This window comes from Ambystoma mexicanum, chromosome 9 (assembly GCF_040938575.1).
Source record: "Ambystoma mexicanum isolate Mex_15411 chromosome 9, UKY_AmexF1_1, whole genome shotgun sequence".
Taxonomy (NCBI): Eukaryota; Metazoa; Chordata; class Amphibia; order Caudata; family Ambystomatidae; genus Ambystoma; species Ambystoma mexicanum.
This window is the reverse complement of record NC_090931.1, coordinates 338,036,156-338,060,757: the sequence shown is the minus strand read 5'-3', so window position 1 is coordinate 338,060,757 and position 24,602 is coordinate 338,036,156. Positions and strand designations below refer to the sequence as shown.

The 24,602-nt window shown below is 46.5% G+C and overlaps 1 protein-coding gene across 1 annotated transcript in view; it reads right to left on the bottom strand.

Annotated features, from left to right (window-relative positions):
• LOC138487325 (uncharacterized) overlaps positions 1 to 24,602 on the bottom strand; it is a 2,513,852-nt gene that overhangs the window by 1,693,337 nt on the left and 795,913 nt on the right. Inside the window, exons 31-32 of the mRNA XM_069613924.1 lie at positions 16,141 to 16,320; positions 12,202 to 12,411 (exon numbers count right to left, since the gene is read on the bottom strand). Coding sequence (XP_069470025.1) covers positions 12,202 to 12,411; positions 16,141 to 16,320 — 390 coding nt within the window. The remainder of the gene's footprint in view (positions 1 to 12,201; positions 12,412 to 16,140; positions 16,321 to 24,602) is intronic.

Sequence of the window (24,602 nt, the reverse complement as noted above, 5' to 3'; positions counted from 1 at the left end):
GGGAGGTGTGGAATGTGTGAAGCAATTGTTGTTTGCATATTGCATGTATTTCTCAAAATATTCTGAGGAACCTTGCCAAATGACAATGATATCATCCATGTAGCGTCTCCATATAATGATGTCATCTTTGAATTCACTGTTATTCAGAGCATGTGTCTGTTCAAATTGTCCTATGAACAGGTTCACCAAAGGGGTGCATATTTTGCCCCCATGGCCACACCCTACCTTTGAGCACAGTATGAGTCGGAAAAAAGAAAAACATTGCTGTCGAGTGTAAACCTAAGAAACCTCTTAAGCATTTCAACATGTGTCCTGTAGGATGCTGAAAAGTCACGATAGGTGTAGTCAATTGCTTTAATAGCCAGTTCACGATCTGTAACTGTGTATAAAGCAGACATATCCAGTGTCACTAAGAGATAGTCTTCTTTCCATTCTATCTCCGGCAGGAACTTGTGTGCTGTCTCTGATGTAGGATGGGAGTGCTAGGACATGTTTCTTGATTGCATTATCAATATAGCGTGATAGTCCTTCCGTGGCCCACCCTATTCCGCTCATTATTGGCCAAACCTCTGGAAGTGTTTTGTATTTTGGGTAGGAATTAGATTGTCGGCATAGTGGGTTCTGTACTACTAAGAAACCGTTTCTCATCATCTGTGATCAAACCTTGATCATAGCCCTCTTGGACCAGGACATGCAGCTCTTTAACTACTTTCTTGGTTGGATTACCATTCAGTTTTTCATAGCATCCTGGTATTGCCAGATGTGCATGACCGATATGATGTAGTCCTCAGTATTCATGATTACCACATTGCCGTCTTTGTCTGTCTCTTTGATCACTATGTCCCTGTCTCTGGAAAGAGTATCCAGTGCTTGTTGTTGTTCACAGTTGTTAAGATGTATTTCTGAACTCTGACCTGGTGGGCAGAGGTTGAGAAGGCCAGCCTAGTTTCTTGGAACAGGGTAACCTTCTGGACAAGCCAGACCAATCAAGGTAGCATTGGCGGCGGTCAATACTAGGTCTCAGGAGTAGTGAGGAAGACTGAAAGACCTCAGTGAGCACACAGAGTAAATGACACTTACCAATCACTCCCAGTCAGGTATATATATATTAAAAATACAAATACTTTTATTCAAGGCCTTTGAGTGTCAACACAATCGTTATTAAGAGTAACACTTTTAAACCAACACAATCCTACTAAAATACATATATACAAAACCAAGGGGCCTAAAGGGTTAATGCACAAAATGGGTTCACAACCTAGAAAAGGGATGGAAGCAGGTAGTGCAAAGAGTCTTTAGGCAGTTCTGCAGTAATCACAATCCTAACTGAAAAGCAGAATAGTCCCTAAGAAGAGAGGAGCCTGTTGCTCAGATGTACTTGCAATGCTGTCACACGCAGTTGTGCATATGGGCAAAGACGGGGTCGCTTGTAGGGTCTTTAGCAGCTCAGGAAGGTGGGTGAGGTGATGCAGAATAAGTTCCCACTATTCGTGGAGGGTCTCCCCGAGAGGGCAGAACAGGTTCCAGGAGTTGGGAATAGTTTGCGAACTCAGGCTAGCTGTGGAACGGAGAGGGGCCCTCAGGGGCCACTCATGCATAAAAATGGATGGATGAGCTAGGGACCACCGGTAAGGGTTGCAACTACTCATCGACCCCTGGCGCACTCCGGACCAAACTTCAGTAGTCAAATCCAATTTGGTTGCAGGTTCTAATGCGGCAATCTCGTGGCTCTGCGGCTTTCAGCGGCGTAGATACAGCATTGATTCCCAAACGGGACAGTGGTGATTTCTCCATTCCTGGCGGATGGATCAGGCCTCAGGACACATAAGGTCACAGGTGCAATGCACTTGCAAAGTTCATCAACACGGCTGGGGGACACGGTAACAGCGTGTACTCCGGTTCCAGTGCTCTCTCTTTACTCCAGACCTGGGAACGGCAAGTGGATGAAATTCGGAGTGAGAGTGGCGTGAACACAGAGCCTGCAATGTTACAAGTTTCGAGGGCCTCTTCGAAACGGCGGTGGTGACAGAGCAAAGATCCTAAGCAAGCTGGTCAGCCCACTGGTTGGCCCAGGGACACTTCTGAGAAGGCTTACTTGCAGGGTTTGATGAAGGTGCCAAGAATAGTTAGTCCCGTTATTCCAAAGGGTCGAAGTGTTTTTGCAGACCTTATAGTTCAATCAGATGCAGAGGCGTCTAGCGGGACGACAGTGAGCTCGGGGTGCCAAACCTTCCACCAAGTCACCAGCAGTTCCCCGACTCAGCTTCTTAGTTACAGGATACTTGGATCCTATCCTTTGTTCAGTGAGAACTCCAGAGATTGACATGGTATGGGTGTTTGGAGCCTTCTCTAATCCAAAATCTCCTTCGCGCGAAAACGAAGAGGACCCAATGGGAGATCTTCTCACATACAGGCCCACCATACATGGACCAATCACGGACCACGGTGGTCCCAGGCATTCACAGCACACCAGACTCTCTGGCACCCAGGATGTGTATTGGAACCCGACAGTCCAGCCCACATCCTGGAAGCACACACACAAGGCATGCAGAAGCCTGTGAATGCTTGGCGTTTCATGGGAGAATGCATGCCCAAAAAAGGACTGACCCAGGTCGCCTCAACCTGGGGAAGGTGAAGGGGCAAGATTGCCAAAGGACAGAACAAAGAAGCTTGTGGCATTGAAAGGTTTCATGGTGCTGTTTTGGAATGTGGTGGAGTGAGTATGTCTAGTCTAGTCTAATTTGCAGTTTCGTGTTTCCCTTCTTAAAACAAAGTTAAAAATTAAAGGAAAAAATAAATTTAGTCCACGCTTTGTGGGCCCATTTGAGGTGGAAAGGGTGATTAATCCAGTGGCGCTACGGTTGAAACTCCCCAATTCCCTGAAAGTACATCCAACCTTCCACATTAGTCTTTTGAAACCTATGATTCATGGGACCAGGGTTTTATCACCACCTTCCCCAGTGTTGTTAGAGAATTCATCTGAGGAGTTTGTCGTAAAGAGAATTGTGGATTTGAGGGGATTTAGAGGGAAACTACAATATTTGATAGATTGGGAAGGATTTGAGCCTGAAGAGCGTACATGGGAGGATGAATTGGATGTGCATACTCCACAGTTAGTGGCAAGATTCCATAGGAAGTACCCTTCCAAAGCTAGCCCTAGGACAGGGCGTTAAAGGGGGGGTACTGTCAGGTTTCATGGTGCTGTGGTTGAATGTGGTGGAGTGACTATGTGTTTAATATGCTTTATGGTTTGGGCCTTAACCTTGAAGTACAGAGTGTGGAGAGCTTCCCAAGCCAAAATGGAGATTTCAAGCAAGATCTTTGATTGGCCAGTAGTACAAGAAAGGCATTGCCAGAACATTCTAAACTGTCTTTCATTGTCAGTAGCCCAGCAGGAAGGACCTATGTTTGGAGGTCTGATTGATTTTGAGACTTTAGCTGGGCCTTTGCCAAGGTTAAGCTTACCAGGATTTGGAGAGTGTTTGGAGAGTTGAAGAATCTTTCCTGAGATCATCTTATAAAGAAAGAAGCAAGCTAAGTGACCTTATTTATGACTAACCTTAGTTTTTAAATTGTGAAGGGGTTAAATACTCTAGTTTAATTTGCAGTTTCTTGTTTCCCTTCTTAAAGCAAAGTTTCAACTCAATATCTGTTTATGAGAAAAGAAAGTCTGCAAGAGTGTTGTTTAACAGATTGAACAATTTCTTAATGAACAGCATAACGTTTCGTGCGCGTGCCGTAAAAGCGTGTGTGAATTCATGAACTAATTGAAAAAATTCCTGAAGTGTCACGCATTTAGCGGTCATACATATTTATTTTGAGCACTGCATGTATTGTAATGCTCTCAAAGTACGTCGGATTTCGGGTTAGAAATCTCACGCTGTCTGCACAAATGACAGCGTGTTCGGTATGTGGATGAGAGACTTTATTTTCGTGATTCGTTTATCCGTAACTAAAATACTAACATTCTAAACTTTGCGCGTGATCTTCACCAAAAAAGCTTTCCTCCTGCTGGATGATCGCTATTGCGCATGTGTGATTTGACTTAAAGAATCGTTGTGAAATGCTATTTCTTCACGCACGAGTTATCCACCTAAAGAGAACTATATTTTTACCGTGCATTCTTGAACTGTTCTGACTGTCGTAGAAGGGAAATGCTATATTATCACGTATGCGCGTAACTTAAAAAAAGGAAAAAACTTAATTTTCGCGCATGCGCAGAAGAGATTTTCCCTGCCTTCAGGAGAAGAAGGGAATCTTGCTCCACAACATTTGTTTCACACATTCGTGTGCAAGAGGAAGATTTTAAAAGTACTTCTATAAAGTTAATAACTAAAAACGTGTGAATAAATACAAAAGAGGGTTAGCTTCTTCCTAGAAGTGAGATAAAAGAGAAAGAAGCAAAGGAAGTTTAATTTAGGAGTGAGTCCCATTTTTTGGAATTAGGACTGCATGTAAGCGATTCCCAGGAGATTTTCCTAGAATTTCCAGAGATTGGCCAAGCAGCCATCCAATTAAAGAGTTTCAGGGATAGACACTGAGACATTGACACTCCAACACTTTAAAAGTAAGGAGAATATTCCTCTAAATTGTCAGAAGAGGATAATCAGGTATGGTGGTGTGTTCCTACTTTACATCTGGGATATAATAATTGGAAGGGAAGGCAGAATTTTAGACAAGAAAGGTTGGTAATTAAACATTGATATTTATTGTTTTTTTTCAATAGGTTGAGTGAGTTCAAGAAGTGAGCAAGACCTGAAGTTTGTTATTTTGTCCCACTTCCCCTTTTCCCTTGGGAATGCTCTCAGCTAAACTTTTTGTAATCAGTTGAGAGGTTAGCATTCATAGGGGGCTGCGGGGGTTCAGCAGCTTCCGCGGACAAAAGTATCCATTGAAGATTAAGCCTGACAGACATGGCCATTTTGGAGCAAGCCCACCTATCTGTGCCAAATGCGGTAAACACGGTTTACCTGGCAGGAAAGGGTTAAAAATACATGAAGATAAGCTGCCGCCAGCCCTGTCCAAGACACATCTGCACTTCTCATAAAAAATCCTTCGAGAGTATCCAGGGCCTTTAGAAATGACAGGACGACCCAAGTGCACTATACTGGAAGGTACATTGTGCACTTGAAATATGTTGCATAAAAGTTGCACCACTGACAAGGACTAAGGGAAACAAAGTCTCCCAGTACCGACTGTCTGTAAGGGCATGTCAGTTTCCCCATAATAAAGTGAGCAAAAAGCCCAGGGGATTGCAGTAGAAGGCTGTGCTCCTATGGCAACGTCAGACTATGGCGTTGAACAGCAGCAAAAAGTCGGGAGTTACACAACTGGAGGGAAAATTACACATAAAATGGAAATCTTTCCTAACAGTTTAAACTGGGTCTTGTAATTTTGTTCTTTTTGCAAATCTTGTCCAGATGTTGGTATATCCCATTGGTCACGGCTTTATGGAAGGTTTCTATAACGCTCTCACTGGATAAGTGTGGTGTGAATTTGGATGTGGCTCTTAGTTCCCGTAGTCGCAAGTGCCTTGCATGCATTGAAAATTGCACTGTGTTAGTACTTAAACATTAGTGCCCGTTCTCTTGTCCATTGTCAACTTTTCACTTCTGCTTGACTTCCAGTCTGCTTCCTCTAAGTCCTTTCCCAGTGTTCTCCCCTTCCCACTCCCTCCCTCTCTCTCTCTGTCTACCTATTCTATGGTGCTCTCTGTCATTTCGCTGACACCTATACTAGTGCCTCCTCCAGGCAAATTTTCACCGACATCCTCTTTGTTGTTCCCTCACCAGACTTATGGACTCTTCATATGGTCTCTGTGCTCTCTCCTTCTCCCATTAATGGTGGCACCCGGTGGGAGGCCCTCCTGTCCTCCTTCTTCTCCTCTAAGATCATCATTAATGTTTCGATAGACGCTTCGCACGTCTCATTAATTTCCTTTCTTCTCCTGCTGTCCCCTCTCCCACCTCCACAGCTTCCTCAGCTGCTCCCTCCTCCTTGGCTACCTTGCCCTCTCCTCCTTCCTCTTCTGCCCCCACTCGGGCCTCCTCTACACCTCTGCAGGACATACCTCTGATTTGTACCCCTCCCCGGAAGTCTTTTAAGGATGGCCACCTTCTCCACATTGCCACTCTTAACTCTCACGCCGCTGTCAAACACTCCTCTGACATCTGCCCCCTTCTGGAGGAACTTGACCTCGATGTCCTCGGTCTCACCAAGACATGGTTCACGGCCAGCTCTGTCACAAGCTTTGACTCTGCGATCCCTGACAGCTACAAGATCCTCTCGGAGCCCAGGTCCAACTGTTCCGGAGGGGGTGTAGCCCTGATCTTCCCTCAGTGGATTCCTGCCTCTGTCATTCCTACGCAGGCCTACTCTGCTTTCAAAAGCCTCGTCTTCAGGATCTCTCTCTCTCCTAGCCACTCCCTTACTGTGGCTACTATCTATTGGCCACCTGGTCAGATCTCCTCCTTCCTCTCCGAGTTGGCGGACCTCTCCTCCTCCCTCCTGGTCTCGACCACTCAACTCCTCCTTCTTGGAGACTTCAACATCTACCTGGATGCTTCCTGTCCTCCTCTGGACTATTTCGCAACCTTTGCGACTCTCTCTTACTCACTATTCTCCCCTCTGGCCGACTCACTCTGCAGGGCACAATCTGGATGTTCTGATCTCCTCAGACCTTCCCCTTTCTATCCCTCTCACCACTCCTCTCTCCTGGAGTGATCACTTTCTCCTTTCCTCCCATCTCACCCTCTCTACCCCCCAGGTCAAGCCAACTCCAGCACTGCCACCCACCTTGTCGGTCATCCGACCCATGAAGCGTGTGTCAGTTGAGGCTTTCGCCACCACCTTCTTTTGTTCCCCTACCCCTTTGGCTGACTCACACCCTGACACAGCCGTCTCCATGCAACACTCTACTATCTCTGATACTCTCGATCTTCATGCCACTGTCATGAGGATCCGCCTGAAGCCCAAAGCCAAGTGCAACTCTTAGTACAACTCAGACCTCGTCTCCCTTAAACGCAAGTGCATGGTGGCTGAGAGGAAATGGCATGCTTCGGATACATCCTCTGACAAACTGGCCTGCCGTCTGCTCCAAAGGCAATACGGTCTCTCTGTCCACACCAAGAAGAGAGCTCACATCCAAGCCCGCATCTCTGCGGCATCTGACAACTCGGCTGAACTCTTTAAAATCTGTAAGGAACTGGCCAATCCTGCTTCAGTCTCTATCTCCCCTCTCCCTTCCCAAGCCCTCTGCATGGCTCTTGCCGCTCACTTCATCTCTAAAACTCAGGACATCCTATCCTCTCTCTCCTCCTCTCCCCTTCCTCCCTCCGCGCCCTGCTCTTCCTCTGGCCCTTCTTTGGCCACCTCTCCTCCCTCCATCTCTGCTTTTCCCCCGTTCTCCCCATATGAGGTTTCCAGACAAGTCCGATCTATGAAGTCTCGTCAAAACAGGTTCACCACTGCTCCTCCAAAACCACCAAGGACCACATCGACTCACTGGCGCCTGCCCTGGCCGACTTCTGCAACCATTCATTTGCCACTGGAGTCTTTCCTTCCCCCCTGAAGCACTCCCTTGTGCACCCTCTTCTTCAAGAAACCCTCTGCCGACCCGTCTTGCCCAGCCAACTATCGCCCAATCTTCATCACTCCTTTCTTTGGCAATCTCCTGGGAAAGCTGGCCATCTCCCAGCTTAATCTCCACACTGAATCTGTTGGTTTCCTCCATGACCATCAGTCTGACTTCAGAGCTGTCAGAAGCACGAAAACTGCTCTCCTGAACATCCGTGAAGGCCTGCTCTCCAACCTTGACTCCAACACCCCCTGTGTCCTCAACTTACTTGATCTCTCTTCTGCCTTTGATACGATCAACCATGCCATCCTGCTCAATCGTCTCCGTGATTACCTGGGGATCACTGGTCAGGCCCTGGCTTGGCTGACTTCTTTCCTCTCTGATTGACCCTCCCAGGTTCAACTTGGATCCTTTCTATCCTCTATCTCTATCTCTACCTGTGGTGTTCCCCAGGGGTCTAACCTCTCTCCCTGGCTGTTCAACCAATACCTGGCACTCCTTGCCCACTGCATTGCTTCGCTCTGCCCCAACTTCCAGTGCTATGAGGACATCACTCAGCTCATTTTCAGGCTACCCTCAGCCACCTCTTCTCCCTCTCTCATCTCTGACTGTCTGTCCGCCATCCAGGAGTGGTGTGCTGCCAATGATCTCTGCCTTAATGCCAGTAAGACTGAGATTCTCCTCATCAGCACCACCACTCCCTCCTTTCCTGTCACTCTCTGGCTGGCCTCTCTTGGCCCTCTTCCTGCTCCCACCTGCCGGGCTAAAAACCTTGGGGTCATCTTCGACTCCACACTCTCCTTCTCTCCTCACATCTCTGACGTCTCTAAGAAGTCACACTACCAGCTGCACCTCCTCAGAGGTATTCTTCCTTTCCTCTCCTTCCCCCAGAAGCTTGCTGTCTCCAAAGCTCTGGTTCTCTCTAGGCTAGACTATTGCAAAAGTGCAAAAGTCTCTTTCTAAATCTGCCTGCCTCTACTCTGCGCCCTCTGCAACCAATCCAGAATAGGACTGCGAGACTTGTCCTTGGCCTCAAGCCCAGGGACTGTATCTCTCCAGGACTGAAATCTCTGCACTGGCTTGCAGTGGCTGCGAGAATTGAGTTCAAAACCCTGTGCATTGTCCACAAGGCCTTCTGGGGCCTGGGGCCTCAATACCTTCAACTCTCTCTTCCTAAATATCTTCCTTCTCAAGCTCTGTGCTCATCTGCCTCCAACTCCCTCAGGGTAAGTCACTACTCCAAGCAACGAGTTGGTGGTAGATCCCTCACTTCTGCTCGGGCCTCCCTATGGAACAGCCTCCCTGCCTCATTGAAACTTGAGGAGAACCATCTCCGGTTCCGGAAGCACCTCAAAACCTTTCTCTTTCCTTCTGCTTTTTCTCCTCCTCTACCTTGCTGAATCCCTTACTGAACCTGCACTGGTTACCTGGCACCCTCTGTTCTCAGGCCCAGGTCCCCTCCACCACCAGTTGGACTCCTGCAATGCCTTCCTGGCAACCCCCTGCACTCATGAATGTCTGTGTATCCCTACAGTCCCAATACCAGCACTTGACAGGATGTCTGCACTTACCCTCGCATTTGCCACCATCTGGCCGTACTTTACTTATTGTTATTATTCGTATCCCATGTACTGCACTTCCCCCCCCTTGCACTTTCCCCCTTCCCATGCACTTGCGCAATCTGAATGACACCTGGCCTAGTAGGATTGTTGTCTGTCTTTCCTCCTTTCCCCCTCCCTTGCCTCGTCGTGCCTTGAAACACTTGTGTATAGGCGCGTTATAAATGCCATATCATATAATTTCTAGTTCATTATAGGTCTCTTCCCAACTTGGATCTGTGTCTGTCCCCAATTAGTAGGTGCGGGTTTTCGATGTCCTCTATGGTCAGTTCACTCAATGGACCTGGTCTGGTTTTTGGAACAAATGATCGTACCTGCAATGCAAAGAATTTTTTCAATTTGAGTTTCCTAATAAACTTGAATATGTTGATCTGAAAGTCGGTAAAGTTATCCTTGTAGCACAGAAAGTACTAGTGGTTGATATAATGGGTAGCACCCCAAATGAACGTTATTCAAGCACCTAAAGAGCGGATATTTTCAAAAGGAAGGTTTTAGAGTTACGGACTGCACCAGAGTACCTAACACAACACAACAAATATAGACTTACCTGGCATGGATATGGAGTGCTTCACACACTCCATATCCTCATTTATGTTTTAATTTGTGTTAGCTTTGCCAATATGAATGCAATTAATATTGGACGGTCTTGTGTTTTCATTTGTTCTTCTTTCCTATCATGACCTACCATGCTGCCCACAAATGATGGATGTGGTATGTAAAAAAAAAAATGTTTTGCTATTACTTAATTTTTTATTAACAACTCAATAATGTATTCAATTTTTTACGAACGTGCATGTAATAACAGCCTTGAGAACGACCAAGTGTCGAAACTCCTGTCGGCTGAAGCAAATAAATACATCTAATACAAAGCAATTTTATGACTCTTAAGATTTATACAAGATACAATAACCAAACAAGGGGCATTGCGCACATAATGACAGATCCAGGCATAGCGCGAACCACCAGCACAACCCACTAATCTCTAGACAGAAACAGGAGGTTCAGGGTAATACCTTCCTGTATTGGTGACACAGCTTGACCTAAACTTAAACAGGCGATCAAGCACACTCTCTCCTGGTTTTCTACCCCAGCACTTTATCCATTACCCACTACCTGATGTGGGCTCTGAGGGTTGTCTATGGACGATACCATGGTCCCTCCGTTAACACTGGGGCCTGACATAGAGGCTCATCACATTGCTCATGCTGTCGTAATTGCACCTTTAAGAATCCGATTCGATATATGGCAATATAATCTGCGGGCCCTGTATGTTCAGACCCACAGTGTTTGTTTCATTTTAGTACCACTCAGAGGATTATAATAGTAGGATAATTCAAAGACAGGTTTGCTGCTACTGCGGAGAAAGAGTAGCAGCCTGTGGAGCAGTTGAGGTTCCTGCTGACCAGGGCATTCTGGTGCGCATACACTACTCTGGCAGTTCCAAGATGGCGAACGGGTCTTTTATAGAATTGGTCTCCCTTGGGAGGATAGACGATAAAGTTAAATAAGACACAGGTGGGTGTACGAAGTCAGGGTGGCTTCAGCAATCACTGAATAAGGAAAATGATTACATTCAGCAGTAAATCCTTAGTGCAAGCCCGGTCCAGGTAGAGGGTAGGAACCACTACCTCGGGTGGATAGCTCAGGGGCAACGTGCTCGCCATGGAAGCAAGGCGACACAGAGCAGCACAGGTTTGATCCCTGGGTCCACGCTTAGAAACCTCTGGGTATTAAGTGTGTTATAAATAACCTATCATATCATACCATAACAAACAAACACATGCAGGGAGAAGAGTAGTGTGGGAGTTTAGAGTAAAGAAGCGTCAAGTCAGAGGTGCAGAAGGAGTTGAGGGTGCCTATAAACCCAAACAAAGACTCTATGCTTGAATACTGTGTGTGTCTGGTGCTAATTCCCAGTGTCTTAATGATTGTCATTAAAGTGCCAATGCTGAACAACATTGGCACAGCCTGCATAAAGACATATTTTCACAGTTCCAATGTTGGTATTATTAGGCACAGAACATGCAAGTGTTCTTAAAGTAGCAATACTGGCATATATACACACAGCCAGCATGACAATATCTTTTTACGGTGGCAATACTGGCTTTACTAACCACAACCAAACTAAGTGGCATATATCGTAGATACAGGCATTGCAGCGGAGCGAGTGGTCGGTATTGAATATATCGAAGACCTTGATCAAAGGAAAAGTGCAGTTCTTTACAGACAACGTGAAATGCAGTGGGAGCATATGAAACAAATGTGTTGTACATAGAACAGAGTGGTGTTTGCTTGTGACAAACGATGACATAACCAGGATAAGATGGGTAGGTCAGGGCATTTAATTGGGACATCACTAGACAATCTAAAAAATGTTTAACGGTTACAATGTACATTATTTACGCTTTAAGAAACAGAATGAAAAAGTGTTTAGCCTAGAACCACATGATTTATTCATATTATCTCCAGAACGAAAAGTAAGCAAATAAGGCACTGCACCACAGTGCCACCCTTAAGTTGTGATATGCCACAAAACCGCATGTTACGTAACGGAAACAAGCCATACACAAAATTATGCCATATAGAACAAAATTACAATTCCCTTAAAGCGCATTAAATACTATTTTCTCGGGGTAATAATAAAAAGATAATGCATTCTATCATAGGGAATAAATAAGATGTCAATGGCATCCTAAGGCAAACTAGTGAAAGAATTTGCTTTCACAAGTTGCCTTAGACCATCCATTCAATGGCCTAAAGTTTACTATTTTTTACTGAATGTTCCATTCATTACTAAGAGCAGAATCACTTATTCCAGGAATTGTTCTAATCTTTCAGGTCATGTTGACAAGGTGAAACAAGGTCAACCCAATGGCAAGATCTGTTCAGAACTAGTATGATATTTGCTGATTAATTCTGGAAGCATTTTCGCCACATGCTCGCAGTTTCCATATCAAGACCGGATCACCTGTGGACAATCTCTTAGCATCAATCGGAAAGCGTTACCTCTTCCAGTTGAGTCCACTTCTCCTGGACAAGAAGCCACAGGCGGACAGCCGTCTCGATGACCTGTAGCTTCTTCTGCCATTTGATCACCTCATCCAGAAAGGAGCCCGTTTCAGAATAATTCTGCATGGTAGCCAGGACCACTTGGTGGTTTTCTAACTCTTCAAATATGCAGTCTGTGTTTTTCAGCAGCATGACTGCACCAAGCTCCTAGACAATGTTAAACCATAGTGTAGTTAGACTGGCGACACATTATAAGCCATACATGGATATATAGGCAGATAGATGGATGGATAGATAGATAGATAGATAGATAGATAGATAGATAGATAGATAGATAGATAGATAGATAGATAGATAGATAGATAGATAGATACATTCACAATAGCAGGTGGTCGGATGCTGCAGCACAGTGTTTCTAATCTCAAAGGATTACATTCTGTGCTGCATGAAATGAGAGGTTCTCTTTAGCAAGAGGCTAATGATCGCTGACCTATGGCACACAATGTACCCTGGCACATCAAGTGGCCAACTTCTGAAACACAGGAAGGCAAGTGGCTCTTAACACTGCACATACAATTGTACCTTAAACCTGGGCATACACCCGTTAAACCACCACCACCCATATGGAAACAGACTTGGTTGAGGCAACCTAGCTTCAAAAACAATGGGGGTCATAACGAGGTTGCCGGTAATCTGCTGGTAGTACCGCAGGCTTACTGGCAAACTGTGCCTACCTTTTCCACTGCCTTATGTCCGAGTATTACGAGGATATTATGGGCAGCAGTGCAACAGTAAGTTCCCATTCCCATGTAGTCGCATAGTACTGTATGGGATGGGAACCACTGAGCTTTGGTGAATTATCTGCCGGTAGGGGTCTAAAAACTGGCAGGTAAGGTCTGCCGGTAGTTGACAGCCCCTAACGGCCGGCTCGGAGTACGCTGGTCCGGAAAAGGTGCCGGGACAGGCATGCTTATAATGAGCCCCAATGACTTAATAGACAATGGGAGTCATTACAACCCTGGCGGTAGGGGGTTAACGGGGCCGGTAGAGCTGCCGGCCCCGTTAACCCCCTACCGCCTCATTACGAGGTCTCCTCGCGGGACCGTCCTTAGCGGGTCCCGCGACCAGACCACCATGCTAACACCGGGCCCGTCATTAAGGGGCCCGTTGTTAGCATGCTCCCCATTCCCATTGAGCCCTTTGGGGGCTCGAATGGGGATGGCTTCCTGGAATGGGGAAATACCAGGCCCTCCAAAGTCGGAATGGCCTGGTATTTCCCCATTCCAGGAACCCGGAGCCGGTACCCGGAATAGGGGTAGCCATGCCGCAAATAGCAGCATCGCTACCTCCAGGGTCGTAATGACCCCCAATATCTGCATGGGTTCTTGTTCATAGAGTGATCGTTTTTTCTGTAAATAATGCCTATATTACAGTGACTGATTCTTAAGCATGAGCCTTTGTGTTCTCTCTATTCCTCTGTGACTAAACAGATGCACTCATATGCTGATAGAACGCTCATTCCTTATAGAAGATAGTCAAATCCACTATCGGGACCCTTTTTGGAAACTGAGCAAGCCCATCCTCGTCTTTTAAGACATCCATCCCTTCCATGCCTGTGGCTGGCTACGTGCTGTGCTTTTGTTCAGGTCATTAATATATTAGTTTGTGCACAATGTGCAAAATTGCACCCAATGTTCTGACTATGGTCGGATGGCTGCCTTGTACACTGCTGTTGTGGTTTCTGGTTCATAGTTTCCATATCTCTTTTGGTGTTGGATACTGCAAACAGAGGCATGGACATGCACTCAAACAACACCCAAAGATCTCATTCTTGGCTTGTATTGTCAAGTATCGATCAATTGTCATTAGAGACAGCAGACTTGATTTCCCTTCAGAGCAATATATCACACTACCATGTAGCTGGCCATGATGGAATACAGAATAACACCCTGCCTTGTATGGGTTAGATGAGCAAAATGGGGCCAACATTGGCAGATTGCGTTATGGGTACCTCCTCTCCTAATGGTCTACAAATGAATCCTGGCAGCCTCCTACCACACCAGCTTTTCCAAGAGTATGACCAGCCAATCGCTGCTCTTATTCCTTGCAGATCTAGGCCAGATTCCACAGTGTCACCATTCCAGTGGCTGTGTATCCGAGAAGCAGTGCTACTTTATATGAGGCAAGCACCATGCAAATAATCTCTGCCGGCAGTGAGGCTATCACAGCTGTGAATGATGGAACTAACTCCCTCCCCCAATTGCTGCCGGTGATGTAACCAGTCCCCTCCTGCAGTTTCTTAGGATCATAAAGGTGGATAACGTTACATTCAATCAAAATATTGAATGGTTTATGAATGACGCTGCATGTTTCTATTTTTAATAAACTAACCACATGATCATAAGTTCTCCTGCTGTCCATTCATGTCAAAGGTCTTATACTGTGCATATGAAATTATTTCATATTATATAATGAAGCAGAGGGGAACCATCACACAGAGCTATTCTTGAAGGAAATGGCACTGTGGGATTTTAGGGAACGCTATGACCCACATGATCTCCTTGCCAACAGGTCTAGTTAATTGTAATAACAATTGAGCGTATCAGCTCTGCAGACAGACCTGATGGCCTTATCAGCGTGAGTCGAAGCCTCAGCTAGGCATCTATCACCAGCATCTTACTCTTGGACATACATGCCAACATTCCTGTCCCATTCAGGAGATGCTAATTCAGTTCTGGTTTTCCCTTTGCTTTCCAGGGCTTGTAGTTCTGGATTCATAATGTGGAAATGCAGGAGTACAAGTCCCAAAATGAAAAGTTAAAACCAGGACTGGACTAGCATCTCCTGAATGGAATGGGGCACGTAAGCTCAAATGATCTTGGATAAATTACAAGAAGCAGAGTCTTCACATGGCTGCAGGCCAACTTACTTCTGAAACAACTACGCAATGTGTGGGAGTGCGAGAAGGTAGATTCTCCCTCACTACTCCTGGTCCATGACATATCTGTCAGGTATTTGCACATGGAGACAGGCCCCTCTCCCCACATGCAGCCTCAAGAATTGTTTTGAATTAATCATACACATTTGTATTACACTGGGCAACCTTCCAAATGATCAATTTCAGTTTGTCTGTTTGTCAAGCCATATGTAAATCAGTCTTAGTCCTACCATCAGTATGAGCAGTGATGCCCTGACTGCTAGACAACATAAGCAAATGCAGACAAGCTGCAGCCTTGTGGATCCTTCTCAATGAGGAGCAGCTTGGTTCTCTATGGAACCCTATCTCACTGAGGGAGACCAACTAAAACCAAAACGTGAGCAAAGGGGCATGATTTAATTATAACCATTTGCACTCCTCCTGGCAACCTATCATATCATTTTAGCCTGTCAGTGCCATTACAGAAGGGGACCAGCGACTTGCAAATCAGCTAAAGGAAGTAGTCCAGTCCGAACTGCCCTAAGTGGCACCAGTATTCCCAGATATGGGCCCCGAGCTTGTTGAGCTTCACGTTCCAAGCTACAACTCACAGTTGATGCTGTATGAGGCTAATACATGCTCAGGGATTATATTGGTCTGATTCAGAAGGAATATGGCCTATTAGTAAAGGCTGGGCTGCCATTGTTGGGATGGGAACAAGCCTGGGTTGCATATGATGTTACCCACTCTGTAATGGCACAGCAGGCTGATGGAGTGGAAAGCTGCCCATGGGAAATGCAATTCTTTATGATTAAGCCAAAGATGTCCAATCCATCCTTCTTCAGTGTTTTCAATCCTATAGTACCAATGTAACACTGGAAATCAACATAGTTCAAGAAAAGTGAACTAACATAAAAGCATGCAAATCTATCTACATAAGAAGATCTACCATGGTCAAAATATTATTTTCTACATAAAATGTGCTGTGAATCTTATAATAAACGAAGTACTGTCTTTACCTCCATGTACTTCAGAGAGTCATATAAGGACAGTGCACTTCCTCGTCCGCCTTTCTTGGACAGGTGGAACGCCTTGTCAGACTGCCTGCTCATGCGCCTGGAGGTTTTGGCATTTGTAGCATTCTTGTTGGAAGTCTCTCCTCTGGTGTGTTGGCTGCCAGACACAGAGCTGGCAAGGTCCTGAAGCAGAAAAAGCAGAACAATAAGCAGGCTTGTCAAAAACAATGACGTGAATGAGCTGCACTTTAGCAAGCGAATGAACAGTTAATCTGTTCGGTGATGAGCAAGATTTTGAATTAGTGTCTTGTTGAAATGCCATGTTGGGAAAATGTTGCAACAACATAACACACTTGACTAATGTGTGCTTGCCACATAAACACGCAATAATAGGTTGCTTTCCTGCAACAATGGTTGGCTGGTTGCTCATCTTGCACACATTAATTTGCCTCAGATTAATTGACCACAGCAGGGCGGATTCCAAAGCACTTCACTATTCTAAGCACGTGAATCTGTGAAAGCTATTGAGCAATGGAGAACAGGGCTTCGTCCTATTAATCTAATTAAATCGGTACAACGTCCTTTCATCGCAGGATTTTTTTTGGGTTTTTTTTTTACTGCAAATTTTTTAACGCAAAAACACAGCAAATTTTTTAGGGGAGGTTAGAAAATTATATATATGGGGTGTGGGTGTTTGCGAATATATAAAACATAAAAGGGAATGTGGGTCTGGGGGTTAACCCCCCCAAAAATAATGTAACAAAAACATTCAATGGGTTTTTCGTTAAAGAAATTATGCTAAAAAACCCAGCGAAAAAACATCCCACTGAAGTGGGAGAATGGGCTAACACCCTCCCAACGATCTCATCCAGACCATGGCCTAGGGGATCATGGCCCAGGCACCCCCCACGAGAGGAGTTCGCTTATTTACCAGATGACAAAGCACCCTGCTTCAAAAACATGCATATACAAAGAATATGCCCACTAGTACGCCCGGGTCAAGCCGACGCCTGCAACATGGATCAGCTCGACTAGAACAACAGCCACAAATATTCACATCGTTAGAGATGCCATGCCAACAGACAAGAACACACGTGCCACCATGCACACTGGTCACTCAACACCAACCAACACGAAGAATATACTAGGTGCTATGACGTAGCGGACTGACATACCCACGGACATGCATCATTGTTATTTTTAACATAGGCCTTCTACAGCACCGCAGAAACGCAAGTCGCCTGAAGACCTTGTGTATATGCTTGCCGATGCTTTTTGCTACCTATCACTATGAAGATGCCACCATGCATATCTAATGCTGCGTATGAAACTCTGTCACCCTACTACCCCCACGGTATGGATTATGTACCGCCACCCACGGACTAGGCCCAAGTAGGCCGCAAGCAAGAGTCCCCAGGCAGGAGCATTGCAAGCAAAAATCCTCTCTGAATGAAATACAAGTGCTGACCATGCAGAACGAGCCCCAACGAGAGCCCACAGCCAAGGCCACGATGTTGCAACCTGCATGCCATGCGCCCAGTGCCAAGGTTATACCTACAGGTGCCAAGCACTCAGAGATAAAATACAAATCTAACGCTCATAATTCTACTCCAGCTACGGTCTCCCCACACGTGACTAAGCTGAACTGACAAGGTGCCAAGCATACGAGACAGAGAACCACCAGGGTCCCACGTCTGGGACACAATCTGCAACAACGAAGCAGCAAGTTGGACATCTACAGCAATGGGAAAGACCTGCTCACCAGCCCGTAAGCAGACCTGTCCATTGTCGGCGCAAACACATTGTTGCACATTGTTGCTAATGTCAGGTGCACCCCGACCTGGGAACGACGATGGTCCCAGGCTTGGGGGCTCACAGGAGAACCAATCAGAACCCAGGGGGGCTCATCACTGATGCTATTACTCTTAGCCAATCACCAAAGGTCCCCTTGTAAGAATTCCAATGTAACAACTGTTAGGGACAACCCAAGTGTAACACCTGACTCGTCCTCATCCACTAACATTTCTTCCCATAAGGGATCTATACTAACCCTACCACTCGGGGAACCAACCCGAAGTGGCGATAGGTTTTGTGATGATTTTCCCAGGTGACACAAGTAGCGCATCTTACTGCTGTAAAAAGGGCCTCCGAGCTACGCTAACAACGAGAGCCACTCCGGATGCATACGGACTGAGCGTATCCCTGCCGTTACTCTAATAAACAGCAGTAGTTGCCTTGCTCCTTGTGTGTGTCTCATACTCCTTTTGGGACGCAGGAAGAGTTGGGGCCTCCCCAGCCCGGAGGTCCGCGGACAGCTCTGCCGGCCCCCGGAAGATCACCCCGACAAGTTGGAGGCACTGCTGAGATCTGTTTGAGGTCATTTACCCTGAGAGCACCACTCCAAGACCTCTTGAAACGAGGAGACCCGGCAGCGTGGGCCCCTCTGCCGTTGCCCCCTTTTGAGGACTACAGGACCATCGCGGAACTGCGAGAAGACCGGACCGTGCAAACCGGATATTGGCCCTCGGGAGCTGACTTGAGACGTATCCTGCCCACGGTTGGCGAGTGTCCAGACGTGGTCCAAGACGAGAGGAGGTGGTGAGCCGCTTTGGAAGGGTGCACGCAGTCGGGCGGCCCCGCCTCAAGAGGACTTGGTGAGTATGACACTCCCAACAAGCAATGTAATGATGTGCGGGAGGGGGGAGGAACTGTAAAAAGGGAGGAGGGAGGTGTTTACAGTGTGCTGCTAAAGATTTGATAAATAAGTGACGATAGACGAGTGAGTGGGGGCTGGACAGAAACGAGGGCCGTCTCCTACCTCGTCACGGAGCGTATTGGGTGGAGCCGAAAGGTACCACGTGTGGTTGTCAGAAGGCACTGATTTGTTCAGATCGTAGGCACCTGTAGGGAAGGGATGTGGCTTTCCTATGAATTGGCGTTATAGATCAATAACTAGATGAGGATCCCTACTAATTGAGTGTTGAAGCTCGTTAGGTAGATGAAGTTTCCCCGCAGGAGGTAGCTAGTTTGGTTCCAAGTGTGGAAGATAATTGGCTGGTTAAGCTCCCCTGGTGAGGGGCATATCACACGCGAGGCAACGCAGTGTGCACAGTCCGATTATAAGAGTTTATTGTGAGTTACCTTGCTCCGGTTGAAGCGAGAGGACAGTTGTGGGATTTACGGGGGAAAAAAGTGTGAAAACATATTGTGCGCTCTTCTTTCATCTTATAAAGGTTTCTTACCGGTAATAGTTGCAGAAGGTGGTGACGTCATCCGCAGAGCTTGTATAGGACACCGCGACCATCTCGGGTTGATCAAGGAGTGGCCGGAATTAAGAGAAGCCGCCAGACAACAACTAACAGCCGCTGAGGGGTACTCCAACCCCGCATACAGCCCTCCACCATATGCCCCTACAGATAGCTACCAGAGGGGGGAGGAGGTGACGAGCACGATGAACTTAAACTCCACACAGGCAGGAGCGAAGGGAGGGAAGGAAAGTGGGGAACACATCGCAACCATAGGACCAGACTATTGGGTAGCAGCACAGGTGCTCCTGAAGCTCAGAGGGACATTAAAAGGGGAAGAAGAGGATGTAGTGAAGAGGATGGCAAAGGATGAAATGGGTATCACACAGACAGGGACCGAGGTGAGTAAGACAAGAGAAGGTCAACTGTCACAGGCAGAGGAAAAAATGTTGGAGGAAAGGTTGGCTGAATTAAGAGACGCACAAAGTGCACTGATCAGACAGTTCGAGCAAGAAACACGAGGAAGGAAGAAAGAGAGAAAGGAGAATAGGGACGAGCAGGAGAGGATGAAGGAACGAATGGAAAAAAGGAAGAAGGAAGCAGAGCAGATGAAGGCAATAGCAGAGAGGGTGTCACGAGCGGAGCAACGAGAAATTAAATGGAGGGAGGAAGAGAAAGAACGGGAAATGGAACTGTGGAAAAAGAAAATACTATCTGAAAGCGCCCAGAAATATGAAGAAGGTAAAGTAATAGAGAGCATATTAAAAAGGGAACGGGCCAAAGGGGAGAGGAAGAGAGGATATTAGCGAAGGTAAGTGTGGAGGTGTCAGAAGAACTAAACAGGAAGAGAGCGGAAATAGGTGGTGAAATAATAGGGAAAAAGGATGAGGAGAGTGGAGATAGGAGGGTGGAGCACGGGGTAAGAACATACACAAGCCAGGATTTGGAGGCGGCTACAACGTCAATACAAGGGTTAGCTGTTAAAGGAGGAGAGCACAAGGAAGCAGACTTAGTAGATCTAAGGACGGTGACAGTGGGTGGAAAACGCACGGAATGGGGATTGTCTTTTCCTGATGGATTTTGCAACAAGGAGGAACAATGTTTAGGAAAAAGTGGAGGAGATGGCAATGGGGATAGTTTAGAGAAACTGTACATTACACGCACCAACCACGAGTCACCCTGGTCGTGCTAAAGGAGGGAAGAAGATACGAAAGGTGAAGAGAAGGTAAAAGAGGTAGCAAGGAGAGCGTCACAACTATTAACACTGACACCGGTACCAACTCCACGCACTCTAACAACACGACCTCTAGCACCACGCCCACTGACACCAACCCCTGCACACACCCCATATGTCCACAGACTTGGGGACCTCCCAGGACGCACACAGGATGAACGGGTAAGAACGCCCACAGTGAGAGAAGAAGGTAACAGGAGAGGGAGGAAGAATGAAGAGGATGATAGAGCAATTAACAGTAATATTGATATGATTGAAGAATTACCCGACACAGAGGAAGAGGATGAATACACAGACATAACCCCACAGGCACGGGGGGAAGTGAGGGGGTACAATTTAATGCCACTTCTGGAAAGGGGAGGGGCCAGACCACAAAATGTCCCCTGGAAGCATGCCAATAAAGAGAATATTAAATGCAGACTCCCATCACTAAGTGGAGGAGCAGGGAAGTGGATATATGTAATGGAAAAACACACTGCGGGGCAAATACTAGCAGTAGGGGACATGAAGGGACTCCTAATATCAATATTGGGGGATGCTGCAGATGACATTTGGGAAAGGGCGGGCTTCCCAGGGGTCACTATAACTAACACATCACATGATGGAGCGCCATTTGCCAACTGCAGACATGCGCTGTGGCAGGCTCTAAGGGTCCAGCACCCGGACACGTCAGACATAGGAGCTATAACATCACGCAAGATGTGTGAGAATGAAGATCCTGTTGATTACATCCAGGAGATTCAGGAGAAGTGGTGCCTGGAAACTTGGGAGCCGTGGGATAAAATACTAGCAATTTTCTACCATATATTAGTACAAAGGCTCCCGGAGCAAGTACAGAGCAGCTGAAGAAAATAGTGGGGATGGAAGCTAAGGCCTGGCCGGAAATACAACTAACAATAGTACACCACTGCAGGATGTGGCAGGAAAAGATTAAACAAAAGGAGGAAGATAGAATGGCAGAGGAGGCAAAATTGGTATAGAAAAAGTTATCTAAATATGCAATGGAAGGAGCAATAATAACAACGCCTGCGGTAGTAACACCAACCCCCACACAAGTAACGGTTGCACACGACACAACACAACAACAGGTAGCACAATTACAGCAGCAAGCCCAAATTATAACACAGTAAAAGCCTCTGCCCCCACCATACACAGCAAACGCAGGGGGAGGATATATGCCAATTGGAAATGGATACTATAACAACTACAGAGGGAGCGGCGGAATGATAAGAGGGAGGGGCTATGGCCAACCTGCACAACAGCAAGGGGGAGGGTTCCGGGGCTACTACCCAAACAGACAGCAAGGGTACCAGGACAACACGGGGAGTTTCCCTTGGCAAGCTAGGGAACCACCAATATATTGGGTTTGCGGGATGTTGGGACACATGTCACGCACTTGCAGGGTGAGGCCCACACCAACAGCCTGGGGGGAACAAGGGCAGCAAGGGCCTATGGGGGAACAACAAGCTTACCAACAACAGCATGGAATACAACAATGCCTACACAACAACAAGCGCCACTGCAACAACTACAGCAGCATGTACAAACATACACACCACCACAGCAACAGGTGACAGCAATGCAGCAACATCAAGTACAACTGGCACAACAGCTTACACAGATACAGGACAATGCAATATCAACAACTGCTGAACCACTACAGCAGACACAGCTGGGGAAGGTGACAATATTGGGTCACAACCCTTACACAGGAAGCGGTCAGTCACTATATCCACAATAGGACAGCCCACAGATGTCTTTGATGTGTCCCATCCTATCAGTAACACCTAATACTGCAGAGGAACCACGCATACAGGTAGCGATAGGTGACAAAAAATGTTCCTTCCTAGTTGACACCGGGCCACTAGGTCCTGCATAAGGGAGGGTAAATTTAAGCTGTCAGGCAAAGCCATGCACACTCAAGGATTCTCTGGGGCTTGAGGGTTGGTTCCCTTCACTGATAACATCTCTTTATCTATAGGAGATCACGACATGTCTCTCCCACTCCTGTACTCGAAGGAGTCACTAGTAAACATACTTGGGAGGGACATAATGAGCAGGTTGAATGTGACCATCTCCTTCACGGAGAAGGGCATAATTTGCTCTACACCAGGAATTAACATGCTCACAGCACGACAAATACTGCAGGCTTACTGTGGCCAAACAGAGGCCCGGGCTGAGCCTGTAGATGCAGAGATCTTCCAATATGGGACAGATATGGCAATTGCATGGTTGCGTGGAATTGAGGGCAAAATTTGCAGAAGGCCAGCAGCATACCTATTCAGACCAGTGACACCAGCAAGTGAAATTGAGGGGAAAATTATTTCAGTGAGCATCGAGAGCATTATGGCAACTGCTGACTACATCGCAGTACATGCCCAGGACAGGGAGGGGAGAGCTTGGAGAGATGTAATAGCACGGGCAGAGGGATGTAGGCTTACACAGGTGTCTGATGAGGAGCTCTTCTCAGACGACAACTGAGAGGGAGAGATGGTGTTTGGGATGAGCATTAACATTTGGTTGAAGGTAACATACAAGCAGGTGGCACAGAAAATGGCAATGGCACTCGAGGCACCTGCCCCTACACCAGTGCCATTTTACGAGGAAGACATGGCAGCTGTATCAGCATCACTGTGGACCACCAGTCTGTATGACGTTGGCTGCATCAAGAGCATTGGTGGCGTAAAAATAAAACTGAAAAAAGGAGCAATGCTACCAAGAGTGGAACAATACCCACTATCAAAAGAGGCAGATGAGGGCATATATGAAACAATAACCGCCCTAATAAACAATGTTATACTGGTGCCATCAGAATCACCTTGCAATACTGCTGTGTACCCTGTACGCAAAGCGAAAGGAGGGTCTTGGCGTTTTATCCAGGACCTAAGGCCCTTGAACCACATCGTAGAGGCAGAGTACCCCATAGCAGCTAACCCAGCTACCATACTATGTGGGATCCCAGCAGAGGCATCACGGTTTACCGTGATTGACCTCAAAAATGCTTTTTTCTTGATACCTCTGCACCCAGACTCACAGGATCTGACAAGCTTCACATACCGCAACACAAAATTGAAACACACAAGGTTGCCCCAAGGGTACTGTGAGTCACCATCCATCTTCAACAGAGTGATACAAATGGATTTGGGAAACATAGAGATGGAGAGCATGGTGCTGTAATACGTAGATGACATCATCATTTGCAGCACCACAGAAGAAAGGTGTAGGAAAGACTCAATTAAGATGCTCACAGTGTTGGCTGAGAAGGGGTACAAGGTAGACAAGGAAAAGCTACAGTACTGCCAAAAACAGGTACTGTACATTGGTCAGCTCATCTCACAGAATGGAAGGAGCATTGCACCACAAAGGGCACAAGCAATAACGAACACACCACAACCACAGACAGTGAGAGAACTACAGCAGTTTCTGGGCCTATGCAACTACTGCAGGGCATGGGTTTTTGATTACAGCTCATACAAAGAACCCCTGCTCGAGGCCCTCAGGGAGGCATAGAAGGGGGACAAAAGGTTGGGGTGGACAAGAGAAATGAAAGAAGCATTTGACGAATTAAAACATGCCATCTCAACAGCACCAGTACTAGCCACTCCAAACTATGACCATCAATTTGTTATCTTCTCACATTGCAACTCAGCAGTAATGAAGGCAGTACTGACACAAAAGACAAGCATGGGACACAAGCCTGTAGCATTATATAGTGGACACCTGGATCCTGTAATGTTAGGTCACTTCCCTTGTGAACAGAGTTTGGCCGCCGCAGCCTTTGCGGTGGAAAAATCATCATCCATAACAATGGGGTGCCCCACCACACTATTTGTGGAACACGCCCCCTTTATTTTATTCACAATGTCACTAATAAGCATCAAATAGTTTATTACATACATTATACAATTAGTATACATTGCCAGGTTTCTTATACACAATACTTCACATTGCCACTTATCAGTCAGTCTGGATTAACACACATTGGG